Source organism: Cavia porcellus, unplaced genomic scaffold, assembly GCF_034190915.1.
Source record: "Cavia porcellus strain 051 isolate PalLab524CR breed Dunkin Hartley unplaced genomic scaffold, mCavPor4.1 scaffold_3, whole genome shotgun sequence".
NCBI classification, from domain to species: Eukaryota; Metazoa; Chordata; class Mammalia; order Rodentia; family Caviidae; genus Cavia; species Cavia porcellus.
The window spans coordinates 22,421,077-22,445,676 of record NW_026947486.1 but is presented as its reverse complement, the minus strand read 5'-3'; the positions used below and the strand labels follow the sequence as shown (position 1 = coordinate 22,445,676).

The 24,600-nt window shown below is 39.7% G+C and overlaps 1 protein-coding gene across 1 annotated transcript in view; it reads left to right on the top strand.

Annotated features, from left to right (window-relative positions):
* Positions 1-250: 250 nt before the first annotated feature.
* The window catches only part of Shroom4 (shroom family member 4), a 266,758-nt gene continuing 242,408 nt past the window's right edge, over positions 251-24,600 (top strand). The window contains exon 1 of the mRNA XM_003461976.5: positions 251-490. Within this exon, the coding sequence (XP_003462024.2) occupies positions 374-490 (117 nt within the window). The 5' untranslated portion in view covers positions 251-373. The remainder of the gene's footprint in view (positions 491-24,600) is intronic.

Genomic DNA, 24,600 nt, shown 5'->3' with positions numbered 1-24,600 from the left:
CAATTGATGTGAGGCCTTGCCCTGCTCCTACTCCTCAGAGATCCCTTAGGCGCGGTCCCAGTGCCTGCCCCTCCCCATCGCTCTCATTTCTAGTCCATAAAGCGCCGTCCCTCCGCCTCTGCTCCTTTTTCTTTCTTTCTCTTTCTTTCTTTTTTCCCCTTCTCCTTCCCCCGTCTCTCCCCCCTTCTCCAGCACCGTGTCATTTCCTCCTTGGGCTCGCTCGCTGCCCGAGCGTCTCCAGTCCGGAGAGGAGGCGGAGCAGGGCGGTGCGGGAGGCGTAGCACTGGAGGGCGATGGTGGTGGAGCCGCTGGGGGCGGAGGCAACGTAGCCCCCGCAGAGAAGGAGCCCGGCGGCGCCAGAGCGGAGCCCAGGATGGAGAACCGGCCTGGGTCCTTCCAGTACGTCCCGGTGCAGCTGCAAGGGGGGGCGCCCTGGGGCTTCACCCTTAAGGGAGGTCTGGAACACTGCGAGCCGCTCACAGTGTCTAAGGTAAGACCTGGAGGCTCTGCTCAGGGCGCCTGACTTTGAATGGACGAGCTGTGCGCAGGCTGAGGCAGGACGGGGGCCTCGCACCCCTCAGAGCAGTTTGAAACTCGGCTCCAGCTGGGGCTGAAAGCCCCCGGAGGGACAGGAGCAGCGCGGAGGGCTCTTGCACCAGTCCAGCTGCAGACAGCCCCCGAGGGCTGCTGGAGCGCAGACAAGAGCACGGCTGGCCCGGCTGGAGCCTGGAGAGCAGGCACTCCCGAGGACTCTGGGGCCGCCCTTGTTCCCCCACCTCGGGGAGACTACTCCCCTCTGTTGGGAGGACTGGAGGGAGTGGCGGCAGTCGGGGGCTTCTCCTCCAGGCCGCTGCGCCCGGGCGGACAGTGAGGGGCTGGGGACGTAGGCGGTGCAGCTGTGTTCCTCTCTGGGAGCTCTCTGGCTGTCCTGCCAGGGCAGGTTGCAGGGTTGGGGTCCGGTGTGGGAACAGAGGCGAGGGCGTTGGTGGCTGGCTCCTCAGCCTCATTTCCCACAGCCAGAGGCGCGCACATCCATTCAGCTCTTGGGCTGTGGCTGCAGCCGGTTTACTTGGCCTTTGCCTGCTCCCATTGCCGCCGCCTCAACACCGGGCCAGCGAGATTTCCTGCTCATTGAGAAGTGTGGAGGAAACTTGTGCGCCATGCAGCACGACTGTGCTGGAGGAGCTGCCTCTGCCGCCGCCAGGGTTTGTTTGTTGAGGAGGCTGTGAACTGCTGGAAGCCAAGATGCAAAGGAGGACAGGGGAGAGTGGCTCTGGAGTGCTCTGCAATCCCAAAGCTAGAGCAGCTCTGGGGAGGGCTGAGGGCAGGGACAGCTGGGGCTGCTCCTGGCAAGAGTGACTTGCAGAGTGGCTTGTAGAAGGACTCACCTTGAGGCTCCAGATTGCCCAGGGAAGGAACGTGAGGAACTTGATCCCACTGTCGGTCTTGTTTCTGTTAAATACTCAAATAGCCCCCCCTCCCCGCCCCCAACCAGACCCCTCAAACTGCACTTGAGATGTGCATGCATGGTCAGGATGTGCTTTCTCAGCACAGAGCAAATGCACTCTGCCCTCTTTTGGGCTTTCTAATGTTCCTCCTCTCAGCAGTTATGACCCCCCTCCCACCGCTATGCACAGTCACATATACCCAACTCGTAATAGCGCTGTTTCTACAATGCATTGCAGCTGCTGGTAACTGGTAACTTATGGGATTCTTTTTGGCCTTGGGGCAAACCTGGAGTATCACCTTCCTGGTTGGGTATCTAGCAGCTTCAGTGACCTGAGGAATGTTGAGGCAACATTTTGGGGAAGAGAAGGACTGAGTTCTTTAGCCTTCTTATGCCAGCCCAGACCTTCATGCAGCACCTCAACACTCACACTTGCCTTGTATTTGGGACCAACCTGAGATGCCTTTGTCATCTACTACCACACTCTCTAAGGCACTGTCTCTCCACCATTGTCTGGAGCAATAAAAAAATTTTTTTTAAAGAGAAACACTCTGGAAAAACCCTTTCAGGAATTTGTTCTAATCAAACTCCTCCCCTCGGTTCTCTTTCCACCAAGGTCACAATGGGATATGCAGCCCTCCATAGTCTGGTAGTTCCTCCCCTTCTTGTCCTCCTCACACTCCCTGCCCAATTTGCACAGTGGGCTTAGACAACTTGCCTCAGAGAGGTTCATTTTCCCTTCTACTCAGGGCTCACCAAATCTGAAAAGTACCCAGAGAGTGCTTGCTGTTGTGGTCCAGGGTATTTTGTGAGTCTGCAGGAGCATGACAGGCGGTGTTACTCAGTCTGGTGCAGCCAGCAATTTGTGGTTTGGCTGGGGGATTATTTGAAGACAGATGAGGTTTCTTTGGCCAAGCTGTTGAGGAAGTGCCTCCTGTGTTGAGATGCAGGGTGCCTTTTAATGATTCCCTTTCTATGGAATATACAATTGACACTTATTATATGAAGACTCATTACTCCATGCATTTGGATATGCAAGGGGCAAAATCAGTCCTCCCATTCTTCCCAATAACCTAGCTCCTTTACAAGTAAATCCATCTATAAATGAGTTAGCTCTCATATCTAAACAGGTAAACTATTTGTTCAGTGCAATGTTTGTCTATATTTTTTTCTTGATGAGTCACATTCTGGCATATTTCATTAACTCTCTTTTTATTACTCTACCTTAGTTTCCTTTTAGAAACTTCAGAACAATATAACTTTCTTCCTGAAAGTAGTTTACTTAATTTGCATATAGTGTTGGGGATGTGGCAGAAAGGAATAGAATTTTAATTGGATGGGCTGACAAAACTTGGGTTCTTTGCTCTGTCCTTCCTTAATTCCATAATCTTGTATTCCCCACTTGACTTCCTTAGCCTAGGCATTCTCAGAGCTAAATGTGTTGTTCAAATAGGTGGCTTTTAAATGACACCATGACAGTCTAGTGGCCAGTCCCTTATGCTAGCTTTCTCACTTTTTCCTCAGAAATGTTGCTAAGTGAGGAATGTGACTTGTTTCATTTGCATACAGTGTTACTGTTTAAAGTGAACTTCTCTATCCCTTATTTCAATAACCTCCTATTGTGAGGCATCAGGGAAAGCTGTTGAGAAACTAATGCAATAGCAAGTCTAGGATGCAGTGGCTCCCCTAGGTCTACCATTCTTTGAATCAATGGCACTCTTCAACTCCATGTTTTCATGACTGTGAAAGCTTCTTAAATCTTCTTGTGGTGTTACAGATTGTGTGGGACACAGGACAGTGATTTTTGGGTGTTTTTGCAGTTTTACATGCCTCTCACTTCAGGCATACTTTCCCTGCCAGCCTGTGGTCCACAGCACGTGAAGGCAGAAGTGGGAGTCTGGGATCAAGGTGGAAGAGAGAACACTTTCCATGACTTCTAATAACTTGAATCAGGTAGAGACAGAAAATGCAAAAACCATGGTGGAGAATGGCATCAATCTACTTTGGTGTCTGGGAACAAAACAAAAGTTATATGGATCTAGGATGGTGTGCCATACCTGCTTGGAGGTATGTGGTGGAAAAGGTGGAGACATTGGAGGAATGGGGGAATTTGAGTAAAGTTGGCTGGTAGAAGAAAGCATGTAGTGTAGAAGTGTAGCTCATATTTGTCATAGGAGAACTTTTGCATCAGGAAATGATCAGTTGGGGAAATCATTTATTTCTGTTGGCTCCTATGATTTACATACATGTGGGGAATTCAGATGACTGATTTATAGAGATTTGTGTAGTCTCCTGACAGTCAAGTGGCAAAGAAAGAGAAAATGTTAAAAATCCTGGACTCTAAAGGATACTTTATGATTTTTCCATTTGTTGTGTTCCTGGTGACTTCCTGATAACAAATAAAAGAAGCTTGACCCACTGAGGATTGGGCCCATGGCTCTGGCATTATCAGTTCCTTTGGTTAGTATCTTATATTACCTTATCAGGCCAGGAGGTCTATCTGGGTGAAATCGGTATTGTCTTGTAATCAGATGTGTTTCTGTTGCTACCAAGGGATCTTTTTCTATAGTGTTGAAAGTTATTCATGAAGTTGACACCCTGCTTTGGAAAAAGTTCCTCTTTGGGTGTGAATGGAGGTTTTTTTTTTTTTTTTTTTGCTATGTAGTTCAGGTTGGCCTTGAATTTACTGTGCAGCCCAAGATGTCCTCGAATTTGAGATGATCCTCCTGCTTCAGCCTCCCAAGTGCTGTCATTATAGGTGTGTGCCTCCACACCCTGCTTGGAATGTATAAATTTTCAAGGCTTTGGTACCAATAATACTCCACCATATCGGATCTCTTAGCACTCTGAGATTCAGGCAGTATGCTCCTGTGAAATTTGTGAGAGAGAAACAGACTGACTGACTGAGTTACAAGTTGTATTGTAGTCTGAATTCCTTTAAAGTTCTTGGAAATGTGCCCCGAGAGTGACTGAGGATAAAGAAAAGAGGAAAGGTGGAGATGAGTGTGGGGATGCAGGCAAAGGAGAAGTATGAAAACTGTAATGAGCAGAAGACATTCTCAACCTAAATGTTTTGACCTTTTTCTGGCCCATTTTTGTGTGCATCTTTGTTTTCTTTTTCCGGGTTTTTCTTTTTTTTTTTTTTTTTTTTTTTTTTTTGTTGTTGTTGTTGTTTGTTTTAAATAGGGACTTGCTGTGTAGCTCAGTCTGGCCTCAGATTTGCAACTATTCTCTTGTCTCAGCCTACAGATTGCCGGGATTATAGGTGTACACTACCACACTGAGCACTTTTGTTTGATTTTATTTTAATTACTTATTTATTGGTACCAGGGATCAAACTCACAACTTCATGCTTGCTAGGCAGGTTCTAATGCCACTGAGCTAAATCATCAGCCCATTTTAAAAAAAATTTTATCTTGCGTAGCGAAGCAGGTGGGTGCTAGTTACTGCCATGGAACAAAGTAGAGTGAAGTAGCAGAGTAGCCAGGAGGAGAAAGAAGCTTCATCTCCCACCTCATGGTACACTGTGATGTTGCTATATCATTTTACTCTCTCCAGATCCAAGTTTCTGTTTGCTAAGAGTAAGCACTTGCCACATCGTTATCAAAGATTATGTGAGAATGAGTTGGGAAATCCTAATCCTGTTTGCTACTTTTAGTCTAGGACACTGGTGGTCAAGATCTTTAAAGTGTTTTTAAGCCCTTCTCTGGATTCCCACTCTGCCCATTTTTAGCACTCTGCTCATTTTTTAGAAGCATGCAAAGAGGCCTTTAAGACTTCAAGAGGATCCAAATAGGCTGAGGTTATCTTGTAACTGGTAGTAAATGTGGATGAAATTTTGTTCTGTGTTTGTTTGTTCATTTTGTACTAGAGATTGAACTCAGGGATTGCTGAACTTCACTTCCACCTTTTTAAAATTTTTTTGAGACAGGGTTTCACTAAGTTGCTCAGGCTGTCCTCAAACTCTCATCAATCCTCCTGCCTTGGTTTTCCTAGTAGCTGAGGTGAGACAGAGCAAGAAGAGTCGGTGATATGTTTGGTAAAACTTGGCTAATCCTTTGGGTGCATACTGCTTTAGGCCCTGTCATACTGTCCTATATAACACACCTGATTCTCTGTTGAGATTCACAAATATGCTCTCTGACATGAAAAAAGGCCAATACTATTGTGAAGTTTCCCCCAAAACAAAAATAGGCAAAGAAAGCAGTTCAACGCCAGCTGGAAGACCATTGAACACTGTTTTTTTTTTTTTTTTTTAATTAAAGTGATTTTCCCTCTTTCATTTTCCAACCCCTTCCCCAGGAATTTCTTTAAAAAAAGAATCAGTCAGACTTGAGATCAGTAGTCATGATATCATCTGGAAGGATCGTCATGGTTTTTATAGTTAGGCTTCATTGATCCAGGAGGAAAAAATGTTGACCTATCAATGAGAAGTTAGTGAAGAATAGCAGAAATTGTATGGAAGGGCTGTTTTTCTCTACCACACACCCAAATATCCAAGGACACACAGCTTAATCCTGCAAGACTAGTACTGTTTTGGGTGGAGACCTAGAACCCCAAATTTCAGAGTAGGAAAAACTTTTTGGAACTCACTGAATTCCAGATCATTTCAGAAACTTCCAGTGTAGTGTTCCTTAGCTTGTCCTCTAATGGGCATGTGGAACTCCCTTCTATGCTTGTCCATTGTATTGTTGGGAAGTCTTGGCTGCGGGCAGCTTTTCTTTATGTGAAGCTATACTCATTCTCCCTCTACCTGTCATCCATCAGTGCAAGCCTTATCCCCTGGGACAAGACAGAAAAGGGTGCTTTTTCTGTCTTAGGATAGCCCATGGGGTACTAAAAGCAAAGCTTATGTCCTCTTATCCTGCTTTTCTAGGCTTACGGCCCCAGAATTTCAGCTGTTTGTTATAGGTTTGAGATTCAGTCTCCCCACCTGTGTCAGTAATAACCATCATTTGTAACATTTTGTCTACAAGAAATGATATTCAGAACTCCCAAGATGCTTATTAACAGAAAGTATTCTTGGAGAAAGTCCATTCATAAATTAGTAGAAACAAATGTCGATATGGGTGTACCAGGCCCCTCTCCCCCACTGAACTCAAGGAGCACTGAGTTATACCCCACTCTTTTAAGTATTTTTTATGTTGAGACAGGGTCTTGCTAGTTGTCCATGCTGGCCCCAATCTTGAAATCTTCTCGGCTTGATCTCTTGAGAAGCTGGGATTACAAAGTGCACCATCATGCATAATTTGTAATTTCTTCTCCCATCCATGCCTTTAATGCTGGGACCATATATGTATATGGCTATATTTCTCCTGGGAACTGTACTGCAGGTTGACCTGACAGTTTTCTTGTAATCAGAAAATGACTCTTTTGTACTGGTAAGATTGGTACCAAGATCCCTTTCATTTAATTTCTGTGGAGCCAAATATTTTATGTCTTCACACTCCCTGAATTACTCCCTTTCCACAGACTTCAATTAGTCATTAATGAATAAGTTAGGAAACTATTTTTTTCCTGACTCAATATTATATTCCAAGGACTGGGATGGGATAGAAATTTCTACCCTGAAAACCCTATGCCCCATCAAGTATAAATAGACCCAGTGTAAAGATTGTCTCATGCATTAGTGTTATGAAGGATGATGTGTTCTTCCTTACATCACACTGACATGTTTATTTGGGCACAGAGCCATCCTGGATGTGCACTATGTGAACTTTAGTCTTTTGCCTTTGACTTCAGTTCCACATTCTTCTCTTTCAGTGTGAGTCTGTGAGTGTGCCATGTCAAAGGACAAGTACCATTGTGAAGTAACAGAGACACATCTTGCCTGCATGTAGGCTGTCCTTCTGTCAGGTCCACTCTTTGCTCCCCAGCCCCCACCCATCATCTCCAGTTGCTTGAGGCCTACAATTTGGATAGTTTTTCTCAAGTACCATTGCCTCTTTGTTCATTCATTGACTACTCAGTCTTCCATCTAAAACTCAACTTTTTTTTTCCTTTGATCACAGTGGGCCCTTCTGCATACCAGATTTGTCCCTCTTGGCCCAGACATGCTTCCAGTGGGTGGGTGAGAGAAGCTCACAGAAGTTGAGGTTGCTACGTGTGAAAACAAAAAATCACAGCAGCTTCAAAAAGAAAAATTTTCATACTGTATCTGTCTCTTTCCTGAGAAAGACAGAACCTTTGTCACCTCACAGTTTGCTGAGTAACCTTGGCTTGTTCTTTCACCTCTTTTACACTTCCGTTTTTCAGAGATTCTCCATGAGGAAAATTTCTGCTTTCCTGATGGGTTGCTGAGGGCTTCATGATCTTCACTTGTCTAGGCGGTGGGAGCTAAAGTGCAACTGATAGTAGGCAGTCTTGTAGTGCCATCATTGCTTTTCTCCACATTGCTGTGTCCTATCATCCCAGAAGTGGCTGTTTCCTGATGTGTTCTCAGGGGTGGCATGGTCTGTTAACTTTCACTTGAACCTTTTAATGTTACATCTATGAGGAATGCAAGAGGTGGAACTCATTTGACAGGATCAAGGGTTAAACCTATGGAGAAACAGACCTTTTTGGTATTTGTGGGTCCCCACCCGGATGTCGCTCAACAGATTCTTAACTGCATGGTCTTCCTTCTTCCTGAGCCTCTGGCAGGGGAATTTTCAATGGCTCTATACTACCTTTCATGGTCTAATAGAAACTGATTTTTCTCCTGAAGGAGCTTGTTGGAAGTGAGATGAGGTAGACCTAAAAGAAAAGCTGGTTTGACTAGTTACTCTAGAAAGGGGTAGGAGCTGCATGGCTGCAACCTCATCTTTCCTTATGAGAGGATGACAAGCTAAAGCCTTCTCTTTGTTGGGCTGTCTTTCTGTTTTCCATTTTTTTTTTTTTGGTTTGTGTTTGATTTAAGTAAAAGTCTCCTACAAACTTCTACAGGTGGGCACCTTGTGACGGCATCTCATCAATGACTGGGAGTGAATGATGGCACCTTGGAGCCTGGAAGGCAGTATCAGACCCAATTCTCATATTTTTTAGAGGAATTAAGTGAAACTTTGGGACTTTCTTAGTTTTGATTGACAATCAAGAAAGACCAAAACAGTAGACTGAAAGATGAATCAGGCAATGATCTTTATACTTTCAAATCTTCACTGGGTGCAGGTCATGTAGTCCGGATTGGATCTCAGCAACCTCTTAAAACCAAAGAGTGGTCAAATCCCAGATAGGGTGATATCAGAAAGATGATGAATCTCCTCTATGGTAAATATTGCTACTTCTAGGAATTTTTATATGTATTCACATTTAATATTTACAACGACTGTTCAAGGTACATATTGATGCCCCATTGTACAGATGAGAGGTTTGAGACTCAAAAGATGTTAACTGACAGATGCTAATTCATACACAAAAAGGAAAGCTGGCATTCAAATTTTATTTATTTATTTATTTATTTATTTATTTATTTATTTATTTATTCACAGTGCTGGGAATAAAACCTACAGCCTTTTATTTGCTGTATCACTGAAATAGCCTCTTGGGGTACCTCCAGTTTTCTTCTGTCTGACTCAAATTTCCAGGGCTTTTGATAATACCACGTTTACACAGGTTGGGGAAAGAGGAAGAAAAGTTAGTTGGGAGAGAAAGAAAAGAGGAATGAGAGAAATGAAATTGCATGAAAACACTGGAAATATTATTAATAAATACTTGCCCCTCAAGGCTGAGGGTCAAAGGAGTGTTTGTGGTTTGTTTTAAATCTCAAATCATAGTAAGAGGAATGAGCTAGGATTTAGAAGAATCAGGATATTTTTGTTTTTGGTTTTGCTGGGAATCAAACCCAGAGTCTCATCATGGTAGGTAAGCACTCTTCCACTGACCTATATCTTCAGCTCTCACAAGACCTAAAGTTAAATTTTAATTCTGCCACTCATTATCTGTGTGACTTCGGAAAAGTCATTTCCCTCTTTGTTACTTATTTGAGAAATGAAAATAATAAAACATGTAAATGTCTAATAGGCAGGATGAATATTTAGTCTTGTGAATAGTAGGGATGTATGTGAGTTAAGAGAGAAATACAAAGTATCCCTTCCTTATTAAACAGAAATTCTCTTAAGAGGATGTTGAATTTTGAAAATGAAGTATTTCAAGTTAACAAATCAGTGTTTGATGTATGGAAGACAGTGTGATGTCTACAGCTCCCAGAGCTGGGAAGGCCTGACAAAATTTCTGACTAATGTCCTAATAGTTAGCATTTTGAAAGTTTACCAAGTTGGGCTGTTTTAATCAATTAAATTGTCAATCAATAAGTCAGCCAGACTGATAGACCAGATGAGCACTTTGTAAAGTACCTATTCCTAAACTAGAGAATTCAAGAAATTACTACCACAGAAGACCTATTCCCTGGATTCTCAAAGAGATGACAGATTTATTGAAGACTGACATTTATTACAAGTCCAGGGAACCAAAAGCTGTGAGTGCTACCACCATGAGATAAGAAACAGCAAACTTTATGCAGTGGGCAGAGATTACATTATGGGTTGATGTGATTTGAAGCTTCATGAGACAAGGGAGAAGAATTGGAGCTGAGCCTTGAAGGATACATGGAATTTAGGTATAGAGTGAGGAAGGATGAGAGTGTTAATTCCTGTTATTATAAACTCAATATACTAAAGATACAGATGGGAGTCTGAAACCAGTTTATTCTTCCACAGTGAAGTATATGATAACATAAAGGCAGGTCATGAGTTGTTCATTCATTTATTCATTTATTAACTAATTAAGTACTATTGAGTGTCTGTCCTAGGAGCTAAGTATCTTTCTGTGGTCCATGAAAGCAGTACAGAGCTCCATAGATGTCACTATTATTTGTTTCCTGTCAAATAATTTTTAAGTGCATACCCTGGACTAGCATTTTTTTCTAATTTAATACATACTAATTTATTAACTCCACCTTATAGGTGAGGAAGTTGAAGCATAAGGAGATTAGGTAACTTACTCAATGTCATGTGGACATTGTGTGGCTGGATTAATAAGTGAACCAGTGGAAATCTACTGACTGTTGTGAAGTAACAGAATACGACAGTGAATGGATTTAAGCCAGGTATTCAGGAAAACCCAGAATATTGTGATAAAATGGATGCAGATTGGAAGTAGGTAGACATTTTTGTTGTCTTGAGAATTAACATATTAAAAATACCTATCACAATACCAGTCACATAAATTCTTGCACAAGGAAAAAACTAAACAGGGCAATAGATAGGAAGGGACAGTTTGAAAGAGTCAGTCTTCTTTGCAATGTATTGACTAGTTATACATTAGTGAGTTACCAGATGTTAATGAAAAAATATATATATTTGAATTGAAGAGGTAGGAATCAGGGATTATGCCCATATTTCTAAACTGAAAGCCTTTGAGTAATGATAGGTATTTAGAAGGGGAACCAATTTTATTTCAATTTTAGACTTTGAGGCTGAAGCTCTGTAGAAATATCAAGCTAAGAAGTACCATAGGCAATTGGGGTAGGGAGAAGTGGGTGAGTATGTATTTGTTTACTTAAGAACATTGATCAGTTAAAATAAGTCATTATTTTAGGAACAAAATGGTTGGCACAATTTACTATCTATTGATCGTTGTGGAAATTAGTCAATTGCCAGACAATCTTGTGCCCTCAGAGATATGGGAAACATGCTTGCTTTGTTGTTTAGTAAACTTTCTTGGCCACAGGTTTGTCTTGCTATCACCTCTAAGCTGTGGGGATTCCTAGTCAGCTTAGACGTCCCTGGCTGGAGTTCTTTTTATTTAACTCAGAGGTTTCAGATGATGGGAAAGTGGAAAAATCAATCAAACAAACACAAAATAGAAGAAATTGTCAAAGTGCCAGACTTCATACTGAAATGTTAAAATGGTTTGGGGCTTGCCAAGATGTTTCAAGATTGTTTTCCCTGTATGAAAAGCACAATGTTGTGTCTTAGTGGGGCAAACCTCAAACCACAGGAGTTTCAAGTCTGTGTTGCATTTTCATTGATAAAAGTTTTAAACTCTTTGCACAGCATAGTATTAGTAATATGTGAATACTAATGTTAGCATTTCTACAGTACTAATGGTTCTTTAATATGAGCTTTAAAAATGTGTTGTAAAACTTCCAAGTGTAACTTCTTTGCTTCAGGTGATACACTCATCAAACAAAAATAGGGAAGAAATACAGATTTACTTTGTGAATTTATTTGTTGTAAATCTGGCTGGAAAATATTGCTGTATTATTGAGCCATTTACAAATTTGGAATGACTATTTGACTCAAACCCTGGCACTGCTGTCTTTTATAGTTACATGAAATTTCCTGGAAAGGCTAGCTTTGTATACAGATGGGCCTGCCAACATAAGGACTAGTCCATTCCTCTCCTCCCTATCCTCCTTGAATTGGCTTTCCAGATACTTTATTACTGTTGCATGGTGTTCCCTTTCCCTACTTAGCTACAAGGTAAGGAACTGAAATTTAGAATGTTGTCACACTTGATTATGCTACGGTATTCAATCTCCATTTATTCCCTACCTCCAAGAAAAAGTAGTTTTCATGCTAAGGTTAATGGACCTTATATTTGAATTTGATTTGAATACCTAGGTGCTGGCAGAATTCTTGTGAAAAGATTGTCTGATTGCTGTAACCTTTCTAAGAGCCAGGTTGCTGACCTGACCTTGCTGTATGTGTCTGAGTGGGAAAATGATAATTCCCTCCATTTAATGTGAAAAACTCAATATATCTTTCCCATGCCTTTGACTGGAGAAATGTGCAATCTTCTGAAACCTGCCTAGGCTCTGCAGATACTGTATCTGCTTAAGAAAGGTTTTGACGCTTAGCCCTTCTCAGGCGCATTAGTGTTCAGTTGCATCTTTTCCTTTCCAGCTACCAAGAAAAGCCAAATGAATTAAGGATCAGAGACAGTTAATTCCCACTGCCAGGACCCAACTGGGACCTTTACATCTGTATCCCTTAGATTTTTTGCCCTAATTTTAGGGTAAGCTCTAGTTCAAGCCTATAAGTAACAGTGATCTGGAATAGGCCCCAGAAAAGCCTGTGACAATCAGGCTTTTCCCTGTGCTGGCAGTTCTCCTCTCTCTCTCTCTCTCCCTCCTGTGCTGTTGGGATCTTACGGAGACTGTGACCCTTGGGACCAAGCCAACTGATACTATTGCAGCAGTGGAAATCATGCATCAGATTTCCTTCCATCTAGACTGGGAGATTCACAGAATGCTTCATCTTTTTCTTTAATTTCTTTACTCAACTTCATTACAACATTAGGCGTCTCATTCAGAATAAAAAAGTCATTGATATCTCTCCCAGCTCAAAGGAGAGCCATAGTAATGAGTTCTGAGATGGCAAGCTCAGATGGGAAAGGGCAGCTTTGAAGGAAGCTCCAGCAAGAGCTGGGATAGGCAGGACTAAGCCGCTTTCTGGAACAACTACACTACTGTAATCGCCTCCTCAATTGCCTCCCTCCCTTTGATCATTCCCTTCCCCCTTAAAAGTATTTAATGGTTCCCTGCTGCCTATAGAATAGAGCTGAAACATTTTTAGCCTGGTGTTATAGACCATTCTACATCTGGCTCTAGTATTCACGATCCTCAGCTCAGAGCACAGACGGGGCTCTCCAGAATGCTTTGCTGGTTAAGAGGCTACATAGGAAGAGTCTAGCAAAATTTTGTACTTTTGGTAACTTTTTTTTTTCTCCCAACCCCAAATTAGAAGAAGAATATGACTTGAACTTCTTGATATACTAGCCAAGACCCCAGTTTCTGTGGAATATCTAATAAGTGTAGTAAGTGTTGAGTGACACCTACATTTGAGCTAAAGGCACAGTGCATAGGAAAAATAGTGGTAAGGATTAAAGTTGAAAAAGACTCCTGATACATCCCAAGGTAAGAAGAAGGATAATAGCATTGGAAGAAGGTGTCCCCTGGATGCCTGGCTGTTGCAGCTCCTGTGTGTGAGCTGTGTTTCCTGTATGTGTGCTATGTTTCCTGTGTCTGCATGTGGGAGAGGCCTGCTGGCAGATGATTATGGCATTCCCCATGGCACTGGGTGGTGCTGCTGTGAGTCTCTTTAAACAACAGCCGCCTGATTTGTTGCTATGTGTCCAGGGTGGGTGTAATGTGAGCCTTGTGTCCAATTCAGAGATTTTAATGCTTCCGCTGTATGGTGTTAGCTAAGGTGATTGACTGTGTATCTGCTTGTGTGTGTGTGTGTGTGTGTGTGTGTGTTTTCACTTTTGCTTAAGCTAGCCCTAACGTGTTCTGTCTGACTGGCCTTGGAGGTGAGTCACTGTCTGGTATTTATACCTAATGCCCTAAGTGTCCTCATTATTTGACCATGACATTCCATTCCTATTTTACTCTAAAATGAGAAGGCCAAGAAGGGCCAAAAAGAACTGCCTCTGTTCTTCTTCCTAATGGGTTCTGACCTCATTGGTGGCTAACTGTCTCTGTGGTGTCATTTAGGTTATATCAGTGAACTAAATGGAACAGGTTAAGATCCACAGTGTTGAAATTCATAGTTGTGCTGTGACAGAACTTTCTTTGTTCCTGCTCATTCTATTGCTGGAGATTTTGACTCACTAGAATGAACTTTTGGGACAAGCCTGGAAAAAGACCCCAGGAAGTGCTGTCCTTATCAGAATCATATAAGTCTGAAGGGAGTAGAATCAACCTGAGATCTTATTAAAGAGGAGATGATTCAGTCTTTGTACCCAGGTGGAAGATACAAACAATATTAGTTTGCTTACCACCCTGTTTCCATTAGCATTCTTCCAATATTAAAAATTTTGCCCTAAAATGTGGTCCTGTGAGTGTGGGAATGGTAGATCCCATCAGGGGTAATGTTGTTCTCAAAGGGTCACTAAGGGCAGGGCTACTAGCATGGTCATTTGGAGGCCAGGCAGCCAGTAAATCATTTGAGAAGGAATTAAACGTTCAAAGAGCAGGAGGGGATTCTTTGGGTGACCTCATGGGTGCTTGAAAAATCAAAGGGATGGGTGATGAGCTTTAATGTTTTGAAGGCTGCTTCACAAGCCAAAGGAATGGAAATGCACAGTAGGAAATTGGGATTGCTGTCTTCATGTGTCCAGGAGCATTAACTCCAGGCTGGGAATGATCAAAGTTACCATTAATTAGATGCTCCTTATGTTCTGGGAATTTTACATGCATAAACTTCTCATCACTACTGTAAATTAATTGTTAGCATTCCTGTGTTAACAGATGAGAACTGGGAGAGTCAGAGAGAAAAACTAATGTCTCAAAATAACAGGGACAGGAAGTACTAGAGCTGTGACACCAACTCTACCTGATCCCAAATCCTATACTTGTCACACACTGTATCTTGAAATTTTGCTTCAAAGAGCTCCTTTTGGTACCTCATATTCCTTTCTAATCCCACTATTAACCATGGATGAGGCCATGCTCTTTGTGTCATACGATTGGACAAGGTGGAACTCACAGACAAATTATTGCAAAGCTTTCTTAAGAAACTTATTAAAAGTAAAGACTAACTGGGAATGGTGGTGTATCCCTGCAATCTCAGCAACTAGAGGCTGAGGTAAGAGGATTGCTGTGAGGTGGAGGTCAACCTGGGCTACACAGTGAGTTCAAGCCCAGACTGAACTACAGAGTGATACCCTTTTTCAAAAAAAAATAGATAGACAGATTAGCCTTTTAGGAAAAATAATTTAATGCACAGGAGATACTTTTTACTTTTCTTGTCTAAAATACTGATAAGGAGGCTAAGGAGGCTAAATAAATTTCCAGAATTCATGCAACCAGTAACTGGCAAAGCTGGAATACAGCAGAATTTGGTTTATCTGATTTTGAGGATGTCTGGCCTTCCCAGTGCTCCTGTTGCTTTTTTAACTGGGAAAGAAACAAGCAGTAAACAAAACTCTGGGTCTGACTGTCTATTATTTTTACCATGCCTGTCTTTTCTAGTAAATCTGAAATGAAACATTGCTTTCTTTCTTACTCCATTCTTTCCTCACTCTCTCCCTTTTATTCTTCCTAACACAATTTATTTAAGTTGTTATATAGGGATAGGTGATAAATATTCATGGGAAAAATTAAAAATATATATAAATATCCTAGTCTTGCATCAACCCTAAACCACCTGAGTTACCATCCTGGAGACAGCTAGTATTACGAATTCTTGTGTACCTTTCTAGAGAGATGCTGATCTATGCATTATACATAGGGTTCAGTATCTCTATGTACTCACTGCCCTATCTTCTTAATCTTCTGCAATCTGGCTTTCACTACGTCTCACTGAGAGCTCTATTTATTGGCCATTTCTCTCTCATTTGCCTCATTTTCTCCAGTTATTTTGATTTTCTAATTATTTGATGAACAGGCAATTTATTCATAAGGCTTCAAAGCCACATAGTAAGCAAAGGCCAATAGAGAAGAATTTTCTGTCATCTTTGTCCCTCACCTACCAAGTTAACTGCCCTACCTCTGCTTATATGTTTTTATTGTTCCTTTCCAGAGTCTATATTTCCACCACACCTGGTATGACTATAGATTCCTTACCTTGTGTCTTATACAAAAGGTCATGTGCCAAAATGATATTTTGAACCTTGCTATTTTATGTATCCAAGAAATGTTTCCTTGTCAGTATACAGAGGCCCATAACTGTTCTTTTAATACTTGTATTATATTTAATTAATTAATTCTTAATATTGCTCGTCATTGGCATTGTTTCCAAAGTTCCATTCTGACTTGGTGATCTCCAAGCCCTGCTGTGAGGATGACTCCTGTGATACTGAACTGTCTTGTTTCTCCACCATTTCTCATTGTTTTTGCATGTGCCTTTATGAATCAACTGCCTCCCCTGCTCTCTCTCATGTTTTTATATTTCAAGGCACAGAGTTCAACTGCCTACTTATTCTCTCTTTTCCCCTCCTCTCTCCTCCCCTCTCCTTCCCTCCTGTCTATCTATATATGTTGAAATCTCATGACACCTAAGTCGCTAGTGTTAACCTTTTCGACTATCTGATATACAATGTCTACTTAATAACTTTTTTTCTTCACACCCCAATTTTTCTAAAACAGAACTTGTTATCTTCCCCTTGCAAAACATACTGTCCTTGGCTTTCTACCTCCCACTCAGCTAGATTAATATCTTGGAGTCACAGCTTACTCATGCCCATATCTGGTCAATCACCATGTCCTGTCAGTCTTTCTTCCTTCAAAATAACTCTTAGAAAGATCCACCCTCTTCCTTTCAATTTCTGCTACTTTCTTTCCCTGCTGAACCCTCATTACTTTATGTCTGAATTCCTGGCTGGCTTCCCTGTTGCTAGGCTCACCCCATTTTAATTTATCTTGTAAGTCACTTCCTCTATTTGAGAAGTTTAGTTTCTGTGTCTGTACAGTGAGGAAGCTGGGCGGACTAGTTTTTTTGTGAAGTCCTTTTCCCTGTCATATTCTAGATCAGAGATCTTTCCAAGCAGTGTATCCTCATGTTCCGTTATTACTAATTCCTGCACGGTCATTTTGCCAAAATGGTTGTTGTGATTCTATCCTTCTAACAGTGTCTTGGCACAAATCTTTCCTCCATATCATTCCTAGAATATTTGTTTTAAATCAACACACAAATTGAAAGAAGTTTTATAGGTAGGCTACCCTGGCAGACTGACCCTGACCCACTCCTGAGCACTATTTATAATGCTGGAAATTTGCTTGACTAGACTGTTCAAGAGCCCTTCTGTGCATGGGAGGCATCCTCCCACAAGTCAGCCTCCTGTTTCAGTATGTGGTGGTTTGGGTTTTTCTGTGTCTCCTGCCATGAACAAACACCAGCCTTCCTGTTACTCCGTTACTTAAAATCTCTACCACTGGAGACTGAACCCAGAGTCTTTTCACTGAGATTATTCCCAGCTCACTTTAATTTTTATTTGACACATGATCTCACTAAGTTGCTAAACTGTCCAGGCTTGGCTCAACTGCCATCTTCCTACCTACAGTCTCCCAGAGCACTTCAGTTGTAAGCCTGTGCCGCCTTTATGCTGGTTTAAATTTAAGTGCTCGGGGCTGGATATTTAGCTCAGCAGCTCAAGCACCTGCCTATAAGTACGAGGTTTTGAGTTCAATCCATGGTACCAAAATTACAATGATAATAATAATAATAATAATAATAATAATTATTTTTGTTAAATTTAACTGCTCAACTAAAACCTCTTTTATGTTATCTTAAGTTCAAAACACTTATGTCTGGTATCACAAATTCTCCAAATTAAGGCTCCTACCTTTCCTTCCATCCTTAAATCTCCAATATTTAATTGAAATTAAGAAGAAATAATAGGTTTCATTTATTGAACATTTACTGGATTACTGACTCTGATCTAAGTGATTTTACAGGCATTATTTAGTACATACAACAACCACATGTGCTTTTATTCTTCCCCATTTCAGAAATGACAAAAATGAGACATATAGGAATTCAAATGATTTATTTGGCCTCTCACAGTTAGTAAATCATAGAACTAGGATTTTGCCCAGATAGGCCACCTCCAAAGCCTGTACCTGTCATCATTACTATACACTGTTAGTCCTAAATGTGAAAACTCACAATTCCTACTTTGCTCATTATAGTCTCAAAACACTTTTGTAGTTCTATCTACCTGACTAATTCCTATTTATTTTTTGAGGACTACCTCTAATACTACTTCCTTTTGGTCCTGTTTTACCCTCTCTTCCATCTCTGCATTTTTCCTCTAACTCGTCTCTGAAAAAAAAAAAAAAAAAAAAAAAAAAAAAAGCAAAAAACCAAAAACGCTTAAAGCTCCCCCAAGCTCCCCTCTGATGCTCACTATGTTCTTATTTTTACAAGTTTTTTTTTTTTTGTATGTATGTATTCAATGACTTTTTGGGCAGTTCTGGAAATGGAACCCAGGACCTTACGCAAACTTAACCTTATGTTCTGTCACTGAGCTGCACCCCAAGCTCCATTGTGTTCTTTCTAGTGAGTTCTACATGCTTGTTTTATCATCCTTCATGGATGTATCACCTCCTTAAAGGCAGAACTCATAGATGTAAGACACTGAATTTGTTTCTTCACCCCAAATATATTCTGTAGACAATTTAACAATTAAATTTAGCCTTCAGGAACTTCTGTAAGATTTGAGATTATTTCTTTTCCTATTTTAACTTTGTGTGCAACCTTTCTTTTGGAAACCTGTGTTTCATGTATAAGCTCTAAATTTATTTCTGTTATTTCCCGTGAGTTCATACATTTCTTTCCAGTTATCATCAAGGGCAGGGTCAGAAAAACAAATGCTCTTGGCTATAGTTACTATATATATATATATATATATATATATATATATATATATATATGGGACAACTTAAAAAAGAGAACTTTTGTTACATTATTTTTGTGTGGTCTGTTTGACCCTCTCCTTTGCCTTTAACATTTATTACTATTTTTATACAAACTGACATAAAATTTGATTACATAGATAGATACTATACCACTCAAGCTAGAGACTGCAAATTTTATTATGTGATGATGATGATGATGTGTGTGTGTGTGTGTGTGTGTGTCTGTTTCTATTATGTTAGAGGGACAGGGACAGAGAGAGTAAAAGGGAGAGAGATGTAATATGGCATAGGGATTGAGTGATTGGGGCATAGTATCTTTGTGCTAATAAACTCCCTTTTAAAATGCTACATCCCAAGGACTGGTGATATGGCTCAGAGATAGTGCTTAGCCAACTTGACCAAGCCATGGCTTTTATTCCCAGTCTGTGTCTGTGTGCACGTGTGTGTGAGTGCACATGCTGAATTCTGTAGAACTTCTCTTACTTCTCCTTCCTCCTCTTCTCCACTTCTATTCTTATATTTCTTACCATAACTCCATACTGATTATGGCTTCATGTTTGTGTGTTTTAAAATTGTATATGAAGTTGGTCAAACTCGTTGGTTGAATGAGACATGTGTAACTAGCATGCTAGACAAGAACGTGATTTAGTACACAGATAGGCAAATTCAATGGGTCACACTTCTTGCTTTAAGGAATCACAGTACTGCTATTAATTCCCCATACGTACCAACTTAATTACATTTCAGAAGTAAGAAATATTTAAGCAGTTCCAGTTGCAGTGTTCTGTTCACTAATAGGTGCTTTAAACATATCTGTTGATGGATTGCCTGACATTTTACATGACTATAAGCCACCTATATAAGAGTCCCTAGCTTGGTTTCTGCAAAGGGAAAATGTGCTCTTGATTTCTCTCTCTGGTCTCATAATATCTTTATCAACCCCCATCCCACCATGTACAAGTTTCCCAGGGCCTCCTTTTCTTCTCCCTTCACATACTTTATCATACTTTTTAAGGAATTCTTGGACTGGTTGTGATTACTACTGAACCATATGGGAACCATACATCTTATATTTTCTTCTCTCCTGAATAAAAGTTATGAATTATTAGATGAATAAAAGCCCCAAGATTAGCTTTTAACAAATGAAATACTTAGACCAGGTATCCCTGCCTTGATTTAATCATCCAAGAAAGTAGAGTGTAGTAACGCTCTTATTTCTTTTCTTTCAACTAACACCTGAAATCTGTTGTGCAGACAGGTAATGCTAGTTACTGAAGCACATACTGGTATGCAAGCTGCATGACCCTTACTGTTTTTACTAACAATAGCCTATATTAGAAAGGACCAGGCATCATTATAAGTAGTCTTCTCTTCTAGAATGCCTTGATGCCTACTGGGTAAAATTTGACCCCAAAATAAGGATACTGCTATTTTCCTTATCTTCACTTTTTAATTTTCGAATTCAGAAAAACATATTTGTTACCATAAGAAATACCTAAGACAATTAACTTATGAAGATAAAAACACTTATTTTGGCTCAGTATTAGAAGCTTCAGTACATGGTTGGATAGGTTGCTCTGAGCCTGTACTGACATGTCATGGCAGGAGTCCACATCAGAGATAAAACACTTATGTCATGTCTGGGGTTTTGGGGCCGTGAGGGAAAGAGAAAGATACACAGAGACCAGCCCACTAACTCTAGGTCTCAAAATCTTTTTTAAGAGCATCCCTTTAGTGATCCATGGATCATTTTACCTCTTAATATTTTCACTGACTCCCTATAGCACCAAGCTGATGACCAAGCCTTTAATACATGGGACCTTAGGGGACAGCAAAGATACAAACCATAGCAGTATTGAAATTGTGTCATCATCTTAACTTGCACTTACTCTACTGAAAACATTTAACAAGAAATCTATTCTTTTTTTATTTAAAGGAAAAAAAAAAACCAAAACAGTGTAAGGGTACAAGTAATACAGAATTACAAAAAGAAGGTAAGAAATCACTAGTTAATAGATTACATATTGTCATCTTAGAAATAGTTGTTCAAATTACAGGATTAAAGCATACAAAGTGGACATTCAAACAATGAGACTGCAAACAGTTGTGTTCAGTGATCCAACAAAAACTCAGTAATATGGTCATCTCTCTTAACACACCTAAACACACTTGCAGTTGTATCCTTTAGACCACTTTTTTTTCCTGTCTTTTATTTACAACAAAATTTACACATTTTGAGTTTTATTACTCCCACAGTTCTTATTACTTTTTTTTGGAAGAGAATCAAACCAAATATGACAAAACAAAGCAGTCAGTCAAAATAAAGGATTGACAGCACATGATGTAAAAACAGAATACAAGGTGATCAACAATGGCTACCATAATGCCTCTTGCTTCCTTAAAAAGAATTGCCTATATCATTAGGTATAATAAAATTGAACAAAACAGTACAGAACAAGATCAATAAAACCTAAACATTGGAAACATTACAGGACTTCAAAAGAAGATAATAGTCAAACCAGAATGGGCATCATAGTGAATCTTATTGCCTTCAAATTAGTTGCCTATACCTTCAAAGTTGATACTATCAAACAGAATGGAGCATAGTTTAATCAGTCAAAACAAGATAGTGGGAGTAATACAGGACTTCAAATCAAGTTAATAGGAAATCAAAAAAGTTACTATAATATATCCTGCTATTTTTTTATTTTTTCACTTAATTTAAAAATAATAATAAAAGAAAATAAATAATTTTTTATGAATTAGGGGGAGTTGAGGTACAAGAGGACATAATAACATAACAATACAGGTTGAAGCATGACAATTTCAGCAACTTAGTGCTTCTCCACAAGATAACCCAACTTAATAGTAGTTACCATAGTCTCTTTCCCTGAAATATTTGAATATAACTTCATATACTATAGCATCAAACATATCAAGACAGTGTGAAACCATTCCTGTGGATGAAAGTATTACAGGGTATTTAGAACCAGCTAATGGAAAATGAACAATGGTTTCTTTATTATCTCTTGGCCTATAAAATTTTTTATTTATACTATCACATATAATAAAATCCAGTAAGATACAACATGATACAACCAATGGAGACAGAAGAGCAACAGTTTGGTGGGACTTCAAAACAAGATGATATTCAATCAGCACTAGCTATTATGATGTCTTGTTTTCTTCAGAATAGCTTTTCATTTCATCACAGGCAATAATACCAAACAGCCAAGAATAAAGCCATTCCAATTAATGAGTGAAAACTTTATAAGGCTTCAAAGTCACATAATGGGGAATCATGATTACTACATAATTTTATATATTTGAATCATTTCTTACACTAGGGAAACTATTCGGTATTAATACACGTGAGTTTGATTTATCTCACCTATGAGTATGGTCTCAAGCTGCGTCCATTTATTTATAAATATCTCAATGTGATCCTTCTATTTAGCTGCGAAGTACTCCAATGTATAAAAATACCACAAGTTTTGTAACCATTCCTCAGTTGATGGACACTTAGGTTGTTTCCAAGATCTGGCAATTACAAATTGTGCTGCTATAAACATACATGCACATATATCACTGTGGTATGATGCTTTCAGTTCTTCAGGGAATACGCCTAGAAGTAGAATAGCTGGAACAAATGGGACTTCCAATCCCAGCTTTTTGAGAAATCTACAGACAGACCTCCACAAAGGCTGTACCAGTCTACACTCCCACCAGCAGTGCAGGAGAGTTCCTTTTTCCCCACAGCCTCTCCAGCATTTGTTGATGGTGGTTTTCTTGATCTTGGCCATTCTTTCAGGAGTGACACGGAATCTCAGTGTGGTTTTAATTTGCATTTCTCTAATGACTAATGATGATGAACATTTTTTCATGTATTTATTTGCCATTTGTTTTTGTTCATCTGAGAAGTGTGTATTCATCTCAGATGCGCATGTTTGGATTTGATCTTTGAATTTTGGGGATCTGATTTTTTTTTAAATTCTTTGTATGTTTTAGACAGAAGTCTTTTGTCTGAGGGCCAGTTCACTAAGATTTTTTTCCCAGTTTGTGGGTTTCCTTTTCACTATGATGGAGATTTTTTTGACATGCAGAAACTTTTTAATAAGAGCTGGTCCCAGTTATTGATTTTCAGAAGTGTTTCCCGTGCGGTTTGAATCCTGTTCATGAATTCTCTACCTACCCCTATGTTTTCAAGGTTTTGACCCAATGTGAATTCCAATAGATTTAGTGTTTCTGTTTTAATATTCACATCTTTGATCCATTTAGATTTTAATATAGTACGTGGTGATAGACATGGGTCTAGTTTTAGTTTTTGGCATATGCAGAGCCAGTTTTTCCAACACCAATCATTAAAGAGACTGTCATTATTCCAGTGAATCTGTTTGGCTCCTTTATCAAAGATAAGTTGGTTGAGTGTATTGTAGTTGTGGTTGTACCTTCTAATCTATTCCATTGATCTTCGCCTCTGTTTTGATTCCAGTACCATGTTGATTTTACTACGGTTGCTTTGTAGTATAACTTCAAGTCAGGGATTGTGATGTCTCCTGCCTTGCCTTTGCTGCTTAGAACTGTCTTTGCTATTCTAGGTATCTTCTTGGTCCAGATGAATTTTAGGAGTGATTTCTCTAGATCTATGAGGTATGTTGATCTATTTTTTATTGGGATTGCACTGAATCTGTATAAGAGTTTTGGGAGAATGGCCATTTTCACAATATTTACTCTTCCTATCCCTGAACAAGGGATGTCTTTCCATTTTCAGAAATCATCTTCAATTTCTTTTTTTCTGTGTATTACAATTTTCCCTGTGTAGGTCTTTCACTTCTTTTGTAAGAGTAATTCCTAAATATTTCATTTTTTTGGTTGCTAGTGTGAAGGGTGTGGCTTCTCTTATTTCTCTCTCTGTGATTTTGTTGTTAGTGTATAGGAATGCTATTGATTTCTGAGTATTGATTTTGTATCCAGCTACATTACTGAATTTATTTATTGTATGTAGGGGTCTTTCAATGGAGTTTAGGGTGTCTTCTATGTAGAGTGTCTTGTCATCTGCAAACAATGATAATTTACTTCTTCTTTTCCGATCTTTATCCCTCTTATTTCTCTATCTTATAACTGCTCTGGCTAATATTTCCAGTATTATATTAAGTAGGAGTGCTGATAAGGGACACCCTTGTTTTGCGCCTGATTTTAAAGTAAAGGCCTTCAATTTTGGCCATTTAGTATGATACTGGCTTTTGGTTTGTCATAAATGGCCTTTACTATATTGAGGTAAAGACCATGTATTCCAATTTTCTGTAAAGTTCTTATCATGAATGAATGTTGGACTTTATCAAAAGCTTTTCCACATCTATAGAAATTATCATGTGATTCTTATTTTTGGCTTTATTGATATGGTGGTTTATATTTATTGATTTACATATGTTGAAACATCCCTGCATACCTGGGATGAATCCCATTTGGTCGTGTTGAATAATCTACTTGATGATTTACTGCATCCTATTTGCCAATATTTTATTGAGGATTTTTGCATCTGTGTTCATTAGGAAGATTGGTCTATAGTTCTCTTTTTTAGTTGAGTCTTTCTCAGGTTTTGATACTAGAATAATATTTGCTTCCAGGAATGACTTAGGAAGGATTACTTTCCTTTCAATTTCATTGAAGAGTTTGAGGAGTGTCGGCATTCGGTCTTCTTTGTATTTCTTGTAGAATCCTGCAGTGAATCCGTCTGGGCCTGGGCTCTTCTTGGTGGGTAAGGACTTAATTACATTTTCAATTTCATTAACAGAGATTGGGTTATTCAACA